Consider the following 14,322-nt stretch of genomic DNA (forward strand, 5'->3'; position numbering starts at 1 on the left):
GATGAATTTGTCGATCATCTCTTCACTTCCTAAGTCGGCGATCTCATTTGTGATAAGAGCAAGCCTACAGTACATTTCAGCGACACCTTCACCATCCTTCATTTTGAACTTGTCAAGCTGACTTTGAAGCACATCCAACTTGGATTCCTTGACGGAGTCGGTACCTTCGTGCATATCAATCAAAGTATCCCAAATTTCCTTTGCATTCTCAAGACCGCTGATTTTGTTGAATTCTTCGGGGCACAATCCGTTGAAGAGGATATCACAAGCTTGAGCATTGTATTGCAGCATCTTCAACTCTTCCACGGTAGCTTCATGGTTTAGTTCTCTCCCATCAAAGAATTCACCTTGCAAGCCAATACACACAATAGCCCATACGGCGGGGTTATGTCCAAGAATATGCATTTTCATCTTATGCTTCCAACTAGCAAAATTAGTACCATCAAAGTAAGGACCTCTACGGTGGTAATTTCCCTCGTTAGACGCCATACTCTCCTAGGTTGTGAAACCAAGGCTATGACTACGTACCAAAAGCTATGGAACTCAAAGCAAATGGAGACCAAAGCTCTGATACCACTTGTAGGATCAAAAGTATGTCTAGACGGGGGGTGATTAGACTACTTGACCAAATAAAACATATCCTTTTCCCAATTTTAGTTCTTGGCAGATTTTAGCAACTTTGGACAAGTCAAGCAATCTTAACACAATTCAAGCAAGCATGCAAAGAGTATATGAGCAGCGGAAAGTAAAGCATGCAACTTGCAAGAATGTAAAGCGAAGGGTTTGGAGGATTCAAATGCAATAGCAGACACGGATGTTTTTGTCGTGGTTCCGATAGGTGGTGCTATCGTACATCCATGTTGATGGAGACTTCAACCCACGAAGGGTAACGGTTGCGCGAGTCCACGAAGGGCTCCACCCACGAAGGGTCCACGAAGAAGCAATCTTGTCTATCCCACCATGGCCGCCGCCCACGAAGGACTTGCCTCACTAGGGTAGATCTTCACGAAGTAGGCGATCTCCTTGCCCTTACAAACTCCTTGGTTCAACTCCACAATCTTTTCGAAGGCTCCCAAGTGACACCTAGCCAATCTAGGAGACACCACTCTCCAAGAAGTAGCAAATGGTGTGTTGATGATGAACTCTTTGCTCTTGTGCTTCAAATGATAGTCTCCCCAACACTCAACTCTCTCTCACAGGATATGGATTCTGAGGAAAGAAGATTTGAGTGGAAAGCAACTTGGGAAACATTAGAGATCAAGATTCATATGGTAGGAATGGAATATCTTGGCCTCAACACAAGTGTAGGTGGTTCTTTCTCAGAAAAAGTAAGTTGGAAGTGTAGGTTCGTTCTGATGGCTCTCTTCACGAATGAAGAGGAGGTGGAGGGGTATATATAGCCTCCACATAAAAACTAACCGTTACACACAACTTGCCAAACTCGATGGGGCCGAATTGATAAACTCGGTCGGATCGATTCAGCAAATCTAGTGACCGTTAGGATTTTCGGTGGGACCGACATGCAACTCGGTAGGACTGATATGGTTAGGGTTAGGGCATAACGTAATATCGATGAGACCGATTACACAAACTCGATGAGACCAATTTTGGTAATAAGCTAACCAGAGAGTTGGTCAGGTAAACTCGGTGGGACCGATTCGCTCATTTCGGTGAGACCGAAATGTTACGAAAGGGAAACAGAGAGTTTACATTGCAATTTCGGTGGAACCGATCGCTCATCTCGGTGGGATCGAAACGTTATGAAGGGAAACAGAGAGATTACAATCCAATCTCATTGAGACCGAGATCCCTATCGGTGAGACCGATTTGCCTAGGGTTTGTGGCAGTGGCTATGACATCTGAATTTGGTGGCGCCGGATAGAAAGAATCGGTGGGGCCGAGTTTGACTTTCGGTTTAGGTCATATGTGGATGTGAAAAAGTAGTTGAGGACTTTGGAGCATATCACTAAGCATTTTGAGCAAGAGCCTCATCAAGTAACAGCTCATCCTTCCTTGATAGTATTGGCTTTTCCTATAGACTCAATGTGATCTTGGATCACTAAAATAGAAAATGTAGAGTCTTAAGTTTTGAGCTTGAGCCAATCTTTTTGTCCTTAGCATTTTGAGGGGTCCATTTTTCTCATCCATGCCATGCCAATCATTGAGCTTTCCTGAAATATTAATCTTGAAATAACATTAGCTCAATGAGCTATATGTTGTTATGAATTACCAAAACCACCTAGGGATAGTTGCGCTTTCATCCGCCGAGAGGGGCCCGTAGTATGCGAGGCCCGGCTGCCGGCGGGGAGAAGCTGAACGCCAGAGGAGCTGGATGAGGGGTGGAGTGGGTTGCGGCCGGTGGAGGACCCAACCTCACGGTTATGCTTTTGCGCGTGTCAGGGATCAAGAAGGCACGTGGATCCGCCCGCGTGTGCGCGTCCCTTAGGTGTCCTTCTGGACCGAACGCCAAACAGACATATTTTACGGTTGTGAGCGTGCGCCGAAGGGTCCCACATTTCCTATTTGGCCTGGCGCGAGGAGAATCGAAACCGGGATCTCACGTACTCGATATTAAGCACAAACTACTCGACCACAAAGCCTCACGTGTTAACTTCTCCCTTTCCTCCCTCTTTATCTTTCTTTTTTCCTTTTATTGTCTTTTTCTTTTTTCTTTTCTTAAATTTTGTGAACTTTTTCCTAAAATCAATGAACCTTCTCCAAATTTGTGAACCTTTTTCATAATCGTTGATTTTTTTTAAATTCCATGAACATTTTTTATAATCGATGAATGTTTTCAAATTTGTGAACTTTTTTTTCACAATCGATGAACTTTTATTTCAAATTTTAGGAACTTTTTGAAAAATTGATAAACTTTTTGCAAATTTGTGAACTTTTTCATAATTGATGATTTTTTTCACAATCGATGAACTATTTTCAAAATCGATGAACTTTTTTATTTTTTCAAATTCATGACTTGTTTTCAAATTTGTGAATTTTTAAAAATGTTTGAACTTTTTTCAATACATGATTTTTTTGCATGTTCGTGGAATTTGCTTTTGAAATCTGTGAACTATCAAATTTTTGGTTCACATTAAAAAAACATGTTTTCTGCAATAAATAGCACGTCTGGTGTTGTTCTTAAATGGTTCGCGATGTAAATAGTCAGTAGCACGTAGTAGCTCGAGTGGTTAGCTACTCGTGAATAACCATTTTCTGCGGTGTTTTGTAGCGCTGCGATGCGCGTTGATGGACCGACCCAGAAGACACTGCCGCGAGCGCCCGTTGCGTTCCGTGGCACAGAAGGCGCGGATTAGGAGCTATTTTTTAGGGAAGATTAAGGAGCTGATTTTGATCACGGTCTTCCCCGGCCCGCTTTAGATCAGATCAACTGGCAACCTGGCCTAGATTATAGCTGGCCAAATGGGCCATTTTTTTCGGGCTGGCCCGTGAGCATGCTGGCACGCCCTGCCTTGGGCCAAGCACGACACAGGCTAAACGGGCCGGGTCCGACACACGGCACGCCCTGGTCCGTGCCTGGGCCTGGAGGCTGGGCACGCGGGCCGGCACGGCATATGGCCCGATTACATTTTTTAATTTTTTTATACATCTATATATGGCCCAACATGTAAAAATAGGCTAAAAAACGCTCAGTGCGTCAAATAACAGGCTGAAAATATGCGGCCCACCGTGCTAAACGGGCCAACGTGCCGGCCTGTTTACTAACTGGGCCGTGGGGTCTGGGGGCACAGCACGCGGGCCGGCACGGCACGGCCCGTATAGTAATCGTGCCCTGGTGAGCCGTGCCGTGCCGGGCCAGGCACGATTACGATGGGCCGGCCCGCTCGGCCAGGTATGGCCTAGATGGCCCACCTGTAGATCTCCACCCACCAGTTTTCCCTTTTTTCTAGAACAAAACCCAACACTAGTAGAGTAGGTCACCAGCCTAAACGCTCCGCGGCCATTTGCTTTCGATCTGCGCCTCCAGTCCGCGGTGAAGGTTGCAGAAGCCATGGATTCGACGGAAGCCCTGCCGGACGACGCGCTCGCAAACATCCTCCGCCGCCTCCCGGCATCCGACCTCGCCGCGTCCTGCTGCGTGCGCAAGGCGTGGTGCGCCATCGTCGACGCCCACCGGCTGTTGCTTCCGCACTTTCTCCCGCGTGCGGTGCGCGGCCTCTTCGTCAACTACATCGACTACGACCGCCCGCGCTTCTTCACCCGCCCCTCGACGGAGCGGCCCGCGATCAACGGCGATCTTGGCTTCTTGCCTGGGTACAATTGGGATTTCGAGCCAATTGTGGATCACTGCAACGGCCTCCTTATCTACGGCAGTGAGTGGAGGGCGTTCTGCGTGGTCAACCCTGCCACAAGACGGTGGGAGCGTCTCCCACGCCTTGATGCCAAGAACTACAACACGTACCTCGTGTTTGATCCTGCCGTGTCACCGCATTACCAAGTGTTTGCGATTCCACAGGTGCCCGAGAAAGTTGTTCCAGTCCAACCACAACCAGTGCCCGACAAGAAGCCACCAACACCCTTCTGCCTCACTGAGTTTTTCTCGTTGTTTGAAGATACACCAGAAGTACTCACCAAGGACTTGGAAGAGGACTGCGAAGATGGACCATCGGAATTGTCACCGGAACAAACCATTGAAGAGGACATACCCGCACCGTCACCAATTGAGGTTCCAGAAGACCCACTAATTGAGGATCCAGAAGACTTGGTAGAATTTCCACCATCCTCATGGATGCTAGACGTGTTCTCGTCTAGTACAAAAGAATGGCAAAAGAGGTTGTTTGTCCGTGAAGGTGAGGCTTTGGACACGGTGGCTACTATACGGCTGGATAGATTGGAACCAACATTTTATGGGCCGAGGTGGCGCTACGGTGTCTACCGGCGAGGAGCATTCTATGTGCATTGTCGTGGTGCATTTGTTGCAAGGTATACATCGTAAAAATGCTTACAAAGTTCCCTTAATTTTTAACTCTAGCATTAGTAGTGGCTTTCTCAGGGGATGTGTCGACACAAACATTGCATCATATCTAGCACTGATAATGTTCTTATTTGCAGGTTATCCTTAAAGGATGGCAAGTACCAACTAGTGAAAACACCAATAGATATCGAGGAAAGCAAGCGTGCACAACCTTATCTGGGGAAATCAGAAAAAGGGGTTTACTTTGCAACAATTCACGATGAATATCTATTTCGGGTTTGGATTTTAAATGAATCATGTTGTCAGATATCTTGGGCATTGAAGCATCACATTGATCTTAACCCATGGGCAACGATATATTTGAACCAGCCTAAGGGAATTGACAAAACTTGGTTCTTATATGGTGATAATAATGAAGATGGAACCAATGGGGATGAGAATTTTGAATGGAACTCCGATGACGATAACGTTCTGAATATTGAAGATGATTATGAACCTTTCTACAGCCATGTTTCTATCCTCGGATTTCACCCCTACAAAGAGATTGTTTTCTTAGAGGTATCATCATTCAGAGTAGTGGCTTATCATCTGAATAGCTCAAAAGTTCAGTACCTGGGCAGATTACGCCCAAAGGATTATTATCAGTCATTTACAAATGGCATATATGAATCATTTCTGTACACCCCTTGCATGATTGGGGAGCTTTCAGAACGTGCTTGAGATTATTCCTTCACTGCTTGGGTTGGGATCTGGAGATTTAGGTGGAGGGGCAGGGGTGACGATCGCAAGGAGCCAGAAGTTTAATCAGATTGATGTTGCGGGGTTTTGTTTTTGGAAAGAGCTCGAAGCATAGAAGTGAGAATTTCAAAGAAGTCGCTAGAAAATAGGATAACCAAATTGGACAGAACTTACTCGGAATTTCCATTTCGTAAACTTCCTTGGTTATTTTGTGCACCTGATCATCTTATGAGTACATTCATCATTTGGGCAAGCGGTGACATTTTACATACTTTTTATGCAGTTGATTGAGTTAATTGTTTCTTCGTCTACGGTTTAAATACCAGGACATGTTCTTATTTCATGTCTACTTTTGGTCACGCTCTTTGTTCACTTTTGAACATACACAAGTAGATATGTGCGTGCCACTGAAATCTGAATCCTAGTCAAATTCTGCACCCTACTGAAATCTATGGTGATGTGTCCGAGCTGTTGTTTTTTACTTAACGCTAATTATTAATTGATTAGGTCCATCTTTGGGCTAACCGCTGCATACCCGGCAACAATGTTAATGAATCATGAAGCCCGTTAGTGGATTAGTGTGTTCAGTTCATGTCGTGTATGTCAGTTTCTTAAATTAGTTTCTGAAGCTTAAGTTTTAGATTTAGTTCCAAAACCGGGACTATCCAATGTCTATGTACCTTGAATTGTCAACATAGGCTTAAATACGCAATTTTTCTTCAATGGCTCTACACAAATTTTGGCAAAAGGGGCAGTCATAACAGAAACCTATGCCGTGCATTGAGACAGTTGCTTCGTACACATGAATAATATCATTGCGCCCATGTTTGCTTTTGGTTCTGTTTGGGTATAGCGGTATGCGATTCATTTCTATTGCCTTCATTGGTGGAAGGTGTAAGCTAGTTAGCTCAACATTTTCACTGCCGATCGTTTTGCTCTGCAATCTGAAAGGGCAAGGGCCGGCCTGAACATGGAGCTTCAACAGCAAACCGGGTAAAGTTCTTCCGATGACATGACTTTCATCTTGCGTTCTTCAGGCTATCAAAATCATAAGAACATCATTATGCATCCTACTGAAATCTTCGGTTGACATTTAGCATCTGTGGCCAGCCTGAGGTAGTTCAGTAGTTGCACTGTTCTTTTGATGAAAGCCAGCCGGTGACGAATTGCAAGTATTCGGTTTGTATACAACTTTGTTTATGAATATTATTTCCAAATTAGCTATAACACATCTTTGTTGTACACATGAACTTATTAGCAATTTTTCACAAAAGAACATGGAAATATATATTCATTTTTGAATAGTCAAAAAATGATAGCCCTTGAATACACCAAACCAAGTAAACTGCAATCCAAGGAAAACAATCGCAAGATAGGCATCCTAAACGGCTCTAGCTAGTCTTGATGTACAAACTCCCTCGAGGGCTTTTCCAGCTGCTTCATCACTACCACACGGTAAAGAAGCTCCGATGACTCGCTCTGTTGTCTGCAGTAACCTTTTGAATCAAAACTCTCACAGCACGGCGACAACTTGCGCTTGAATTGCTTGGATAGCTCTTGTCCTTGGCCTACATGCACATCAAATGAAATTGTTCATATGCAGTTCAACCACACAATCAAATGCATCTATTATAAATCTTATAATAGTGGATTAAAGAGAAGAAATCTTATACTAGTGGCGTTGACACTTGCTGATGCATGCATGTACATACCTGGCGCATTATCCACAATATTAGTGAAGGTGGGGTATAGGTTGACAATGTTGACATTTTTCTTTGCTTCCATCACTTGTTTTAGGTTATTGTAATGGACGGATGCACCCAAATTTCCAAAGACATCGCAGGCCGTGTAATTGTCGGTTCATCTTTGTGATGGTGTGCAGCCGACAAGGTGCAAGTTGTTCACAAGAACTTTTTTCACTCCAAGCTTCTGCAATTGCTCTACATTAGCCACAACACCTTGATATAAGTATTGATCTGCATATATACATAAAATGTTGGATTAGCTTCTGCAATTGCTCTACATTAGCAATTCAGATATGTCGACGAGCAGATAAATGTTGGATTAGTCATTGATCTGCTGCTAGCTACTTACATCGTCGGGGGTAGCCAAGCCAGGCCAGTCAGGCCGGCGCTTGCGTAGTAGTTGCTGCCTGAGATAGCCATGAGTGCCACGGAGGGACTGAGTTGCTGCTCTGAAATTGTCCCATCTTGAACCATCTTCGTAAAAGTGTCCACCTGCTTGGCGAGGTTGGGGATCCTCTACGTCGACGTCGTATCGAACACACCAGAGTCACCATAAGCGATCACGAGAATATTCAATTACAAACAAGTTGTTTGAGCAAATTATTAGTCATCATTGAGTATCTGTTGTTTAGCCAGGTAAAAATATGTGGAAGGTTCTCCATATCTCTTTTATACGCCTTAGAAAATATGAATGTCGCTGGCTCGCATTCATACGCGGGATGTGCTCCTGCGCAAAACCATCTTGACGGTGGCGGAGGCTGGGTGTCCTTGTTGCACGGCCGCGCTTGAGACTGCGAACCACCTCATCTTCGGCTTCCCTTTTGCGGTCCAGTTCTGGCAATGCCTTGGCGTGTCGACAGAGGGAAGAACGGTGGAGTCCATCCACCGCCTGGACGCGTCCCCTGCGGTGGGGATGGCGTCGCCTGCTGCCTTCATCCTCCTCTGTTGTTGGAGGCTTTGGAAGCGACGGAATGCTGTTGTCTTCTGCAATGACGACGACATGCTCTGGCGCGCGAGGCTGGCCCCCGGCGACCGTGCTCATATTGATGTCTGGCTATCTGTTCTTGGGGTTTGAGTAGTTCAGCCCCCCCTCTCTCTCTTTGTATATCTGATCACTCTGGGCTTTGGTCCATTTTTTGGGTATTATATTCAGGTGGTGGAGGGGCCTTCCCTCCCCCCCCCCCCCCCCGTTTGAAAATTCAAAAAAAAAATTCTTACTGGACAAAACAAACTCGTATAATAGGAAGGCACGATCAACTACGTTATTACAAAAACCTAGACCAACTCAAACTTATTAGTGTTAGGTCACTTCTTCCATCTTATTCCAGCAAGACAATATCAGCTAGAGTCTTAGGAATTATAAATCCACCTAAGCATATCAGAATTGCATAAACTGAATGCTAATACCAAAATAAATACTTTGGAGTGACTGTTCTAGAAAGGAAACATCAACTATAGTATTAAAAAAACTGAAGCCAGCAAAATCTTGTGTAAATCGGAATGCAGATACCAAAATACTTGAGTGAGTGTTTTTTCCATAAGATACCATCTTATCATATTATAGAGTCAAAGTAATTCCCATAAATATAATATAGATATTTACACCATCAACTATGTTTAGAAATCTCAAGGTGACTGGTTCACACTACATCTTACAGCAAGACATGAGATGTAGAGATATAGTCCCTCAAGGGAGGGATGTGGAGTTATAATGTGGTAAGGCAAAAAAAAAGCTCTACCAATACACAATTTGGAGGGTGAACGAAAATTAGCACCCAAATAAGCTCCATAAACAGACATGCTATGTTTACCAAGAAAGCTATCTAAGCGAAGCATTACCACAGATGGATATTTGGGGCTGACAACAGTTCATCTATAGTCTACTATACAGAAAAAAGACAGATGGCAAAGTCGTACATACCATAGAATTAACAGAGTAATTATAATAAGAATTACTTAAATTATGTATTCACCTTAATATTACCAAAGAGACGTTCCAAAACCAGCATAATTCATGCACTAATTATCCCTCCTCGATGACCTTCTAGGTGCATGGCAAAGCCACATCTGTTGAACAAAACAATGTATTCCCGGGACGACGAAAAATTCACAAACTTGGTTTTTACCATAAGAACAAAAACGAACTATGTCTTTAGCTTCTTACATATTGCACTAATAACTCAGAAGCATCAGCATTGTTACAATCATTGACAGCTCACAGACACTATAGTACAGGAACACCATAATATGTCATGATGCAACACCTCTTGGAAGTGCAATTAGGATTTTTTTATGGCAGGAAACTTAAATAAATACATGTGCAATATAGTACAGAGAATTCCCCCCCAAAAAATTCAATGTTTATGGAGACCAACTTTCAAATAGAAGATACTAATTGCACTTAATCAGTAGGTGCAAGTTTGTACGGTACATGCATGCCAAGAATCACATTTGTCATCAGCCAATGATGCTTTGGTATTTTTGTAGTGGTAAAATTTAGTAAAATCACCATCGAGTGATGCTTTGGAATTTTTGTGGTGGTAAATTCAGTAAAAAGCATGGAGCAGCAAAAACCGCATGTGATCACGGACATGACGAGGAGTCTCGAAATGGCCGAGACATAAAGATTGATATATTGGACGACTATATTCGGACACCGGAAGTGTTCTGGGTGATTTCGAGAAAACCGGAGTACCTGAGGGTTACCGGACCCCCCCCCCCCCAAGGAGAACGAATGGGCCACATGGGCCTTAGTGGAGAGAGAGAGGGCCAACCAGGGTAGGCCGCGCCCCCTCCCCCTCTGGTCCGAATTGGACTAGGGAAGGGGGGGGGGGCACCCCCTTTCCTTCTCCCTCTCCTCCTTCCTTTCCCCCTCCTAGTAGGAGTAGGAAAGGGGAGTCCTACTCCTACTAGGAGGAGGACTTCTCCTCTCCTGGCGCGCCCCAAGGGCCGGCCGGTCTTCCCCCTTGCTCCTTTATATACGGGGGCAGGGGCACCCTAGAACACACAAGTTGATTGTTTCCAGCCGTGTGCGGTGCCGTCCTCCACTATAATCCACCTCGGTCATATCGTAGCGGTGCTTAGGCGAAGCTCTGTTCCAGTAGTATCACCATCACCGTCATCACACCGTCGTGCTGACGAAACTCTCCCTCGACACTCTGCTGGATCGTGGGTTCGTGGGACGTCACCGAGCTGAACGTATGCAGACCGCGGAGGTGCCGTATGTTCGGTACTAGGATCGGTCGATCGTGAAGACGTACGACTACATCAACCGCGTTGTCATAACGCTTCCGCTTACGGTCTACGAGGGTACGTGGACAACACTCTCCCCTCTCGTTGCTATGCATCACCATGATCTTGCGTGTGCGTAGGAATTTTTTAAAGTTACTACGTTCCCCAACAGTGGCATCCGAGCCAGGTTTATGCGTAGATGTTATATGCACGAGTAGAACACAAAGGAGTTGTGGGCGTGGGTATATACATATTGCTTGTCGTCACTAGTTGATTCTTGATTCAGCGGCATTGTTGGATGAAGCGGCGCAGACCGACGTTACGCGTATGCTTACGCGAGACTGGTTCTACCGACGTGCTTCGCGCACAGGTGGCTAGTGGGTGTCTGTTTCTCCAGTTTTAGTTGAATCGGATTCAATGAACATGGTTCTTTCTGAAGATAAAAAACAATCACTATACCGCGTTTTGGTTTTTGATGCGTAGGTAAGAACGGTTCTTGCTCAGCCCATAGCAGCCACGTAAAACTTGCAACAACAAAGTAGAGGACGTCTAACTTGTTTTTGCAGGGCATGTTGTGATGTGATATGGTCAAGACATGATGCTAAATTTTATTGTATAAGATGATCATGTTTTGTAACACAGTTATCGGCAACTGGTAGGAGCCATATGGTTGTCGCTTTATTGTATGAAATGCAATCGCCATGTAATTGCTTTACTTTATCACTAAGTGATAGCGATAGTCGTAGAAGCAATAGTTGGCGAGACGAAAATGATGCTTCGATGGAGATCAAGGTGTCAAGTCGGTGATGATGGTGATCATGACGGTGCTTTGGAGATGGAGATCAAAGGCACAAATGATGATGGCCATATCATATTACTTATATTGATTGCATGTGATGTTTATCCTTTATGCATCTTATTTTTGCTTAATTAGACGGTAGCATTATAAGATGATCTCTCACTAAATTTCAAGGTATAAGTGTTCTCCCTGAGTATGCACCGTTGCTACAGTTCGTCGTGCTGAGACATCACGTGATGATCGGGTGTGATAAGCTCCACGTTCACATACAACGAGTGCAAGCCAGTTTTGCACACGCAAAATACTCGGATTAAACTTGACGAGCCTAACATATGCAGATATGGCCTCGGAACACTGAGACTGAAAGGTCGAGCATGAATCATATAGTAGATATGATCAACATAGTGATGTTCACCATTGAAAACTACTCCATCTCACGTGATGATCGGACATGGTTTAGTTGATATGGATCACGTGATCACTTAGATGATTAGAGATATATCTATCTAAGTGGGAGTTCTTAAGTAATTTGATTAATTGAACTTTAATTTATCATGAACTTAGTACCTGATAGTATTTTGCATGTCTATGTTGTTGTAGATAGATGGCCCGTGCTGTTGTTCCGTTGAATTTTAATGCGTTCCTAGAGAAAGCTAAGTTGAAAGATGATGGTAGCAACTACACGGACTGGGTCCGTAACTTGAGGATTATCCTCATTGCTGCACAGAAGAATTACGTCCTGGAAGCACTGCTAGATGACAAACCCGCTGCAGGAGCAACACCAGATGCTGTGAACACCTGGCAGAGCAAAGCTGATGACTACTCGATAGTTCAGTGTGCCATGCTTTACAGCTTAGAACCGGGACTTCAACGATGTTTTGAATGTCATGGAGCATATGAGATGTTCCAGGAGTTGAAGTTAATATTTCAAGCAAATGCCCGGATTGAGAGATATGAAGTCTCCAATAAGTTCTACAGCTGCAAAATGGAGGAGAATAGTTCTGTCAGTGAACATATACTCAGAATGTCTGGGTATCACAACCACTTGACTCAGTTGGGAGTTAATTTTCCTGATGATAGTGTCATTGACAGAGTTCTTTAATCACTGCTACCAAGCTACAAGAGCTTCGTGATGAACTATAATATGCAAGGGATGGATAAGACGATTCCTGAGCTCTTCTCAATGCTAAAGGCTGCGAAGGTAGAAATCAAGAAGGAGCATCAAGTGTTGATGGTCAACAAGACCACCAGTTTCAAGAAAAAGGGTAAAGGGAAGAAGGGGAACTTCAAGAAGAACAGGAAGCCAGTTGCTGCTCAAGTGAGGAAGCCCAAGTCTGGACCTAAGCCTGAGACTGAGTGCTTCTACTGCAAAGGAACTGGTCACTGGAAGCGGAACTGCCCCAAGTATTTGGCGGAGAAGAAGGATGGCAAAGTGAAAGGTATATTTGATATACATGCTATTGATGTGTACCTTACTAATGCTCGCAGTAGTGCTTGGGTATTTGATACTGGTTCAGTTGCTAACATTTGCAACTTGAAACAGGGGCTACGGATTAAGCGAAGATTGGCTAAGGACGAGGTGATGATGCGCGTGGAAAATGGTTCCAAAGTCGATGTGATCGCCGTCGGCACACTACCTCTACATCTACCTTCAGGATTAGTTTTAGACCTAAATAATTGTTATTTGGTGCCAGCGTTGAGCATGAACATTATATCTGGATCTTGTTTAATGCGAGACGGTTATTCATTTAAATCAGAGAATAATGGTTGTTCTATTTATATGAGTAATATCTTTTATGGTCATGCAACCTTGATGAGTGGTCTATTTTTACTAAATCTTGATACTAGTGATACACACGCTCATAGTATTGAAGCCCAAATATGCAGAGTTGATAATGATAGTGCAACTTATTTGCGGCACTGTCGTTTAGGTCATATTGGTGTAAAGCGCATGAAGAAACTCCATTCCGATGGACTTCCGGAATCACTTGATTATGAATCACTTGGTACTTGCGAACTATGCCTCATGGGTAAGATGACTAAAACTCCGTTCTCCAGAAAAATGGAGCGAGCAACAGAGTTATTGGAAATCATACATACTGATGTATGTGTTGGGGAACGTAGCAGAAATTCAAAATTTTCTACGCATCACCAAGATCAATCTATGGAGTAATCTAGCAACAAGGGGAAGGAGAGTGCATCTACATACCCTTGTAGATCGCTAAGCGGAAGCATTGCAAGAACGCGGATGAAGGAGTCGTACTCGCAGTGATTCAGATCGCGGTTGATTCCGATCTAGCGCCAAACGGACGGCGCCTCCGCGCTCAACACACATACAGCCCGGGGACGTCTCCTCCTTCTTGATCCAGCAAGGGGAGAGGAGAAGTTGAGGGAGAACTCCAGCAGCACGACGGCATGGTGGCAATGGAGCTCGTGGTTCTCCAGCAGGGCTTCGCCAAGCACTATGGAGGAGGAGGAGGTGTAGGAGGAGGGAGGGCTGCGCCAGGGAAGAGGTCACAGCTGCCCTCCCACCCCTCCACTATATATAGGGGCAAGGGGAGAGGGGGAGGCGCCCTAGGGTTTCCCCTAGGGGGCGGCGGCTAGGCAGATTGGATCTCCCTAGGGAAAATCCTAGGGAGACTTGCCCCCCAAGCCAAGCAGGTGGAGGCTTGCCTCCCAAGCCAGGTGGAGGCGCCCCAACCCCCCAAGTAACGTGGGAAAGGGTGTGGGGGGCGCACCACCCCTTAGTGGGCTGGTTTGCCCCTTCCCCTTTGGCCCATGAGGCCCTCCCGCACTTGCCGGGGCTCCCGAAACACCTTTCGGTCATGCTAGCCATAGCCTGATACCCCCGGAACACTTCCGGACTCCAATACCCT

The 14,322-nt window shown here is 44.9% G+C and overlaps 1 protein-coding gene and 1 pseudogene across 1 annotated transcript; one reads left to right on the top strand and one right to left on the bottom strand.

Moving 5' to 3' along the window:
- Positions 1-3,943: 3,943 nt before the first annotated feature.
- Positions 3,944-5,915, top strand: LOC123081815 (uncharacterized). Its single transcript, XM_044504337.1, has 2 exons — positions 3,944-4,941; positions 5,071-5,915. Exons 1-2 carry the CDS (start codon positions 4,010-4,012, stop codon positions 5,651-5,653), a joined length of 1,515 nt encoding a protein of 504 aa, XP_044360272.1. The 5' UTR covers positions 3,944-4,009; the 3' UTR covers positions 5,654-5,915.
- A 1,151-nt stretch (positions 5,916-7,066) lies between these two features.
- On the bottom strand, positions 7,067-7,986 carry LOC123083745 (GDSL esterase/lipase At5g03610-like; annotated as a pseudogene).
- Between the last annotated feature and the right edge of the window lie 6,336 nt (positions 7,987-14,322).

The sequence above is a fragment of the Triticum aestivum genome, chromosome 4A (genome assembly GCF_018294505.1).
Source record: "Triticum aestivum cultivar Chinese Spring chromosome 4A, IWGSC CS RefSeq v2.1, whole genome shotgun sequence".
Lineage (NCBI taxonomy): Eukaryota > Viridiplantae > Streptophyta > Magnoliopsida > Poales > Poaceae > Triticum > Triticum aestivum.

Coding starts and splice junctions, on each gene's coding strand:
- LOC123081815 (XM_044504337.1), top strand. CDS start 4,010: ATGGATTCGACGGAAGCCCTGCCGGACGACGCGCTCGCAAACATCCTC. Junction 4,942..5,070: donor CGTGGTGCATTTGTTGCAAG/GTATACATCGTA, acceptor TCTTATTTGCAG/GTTATCCTTAAAGGATGGCA.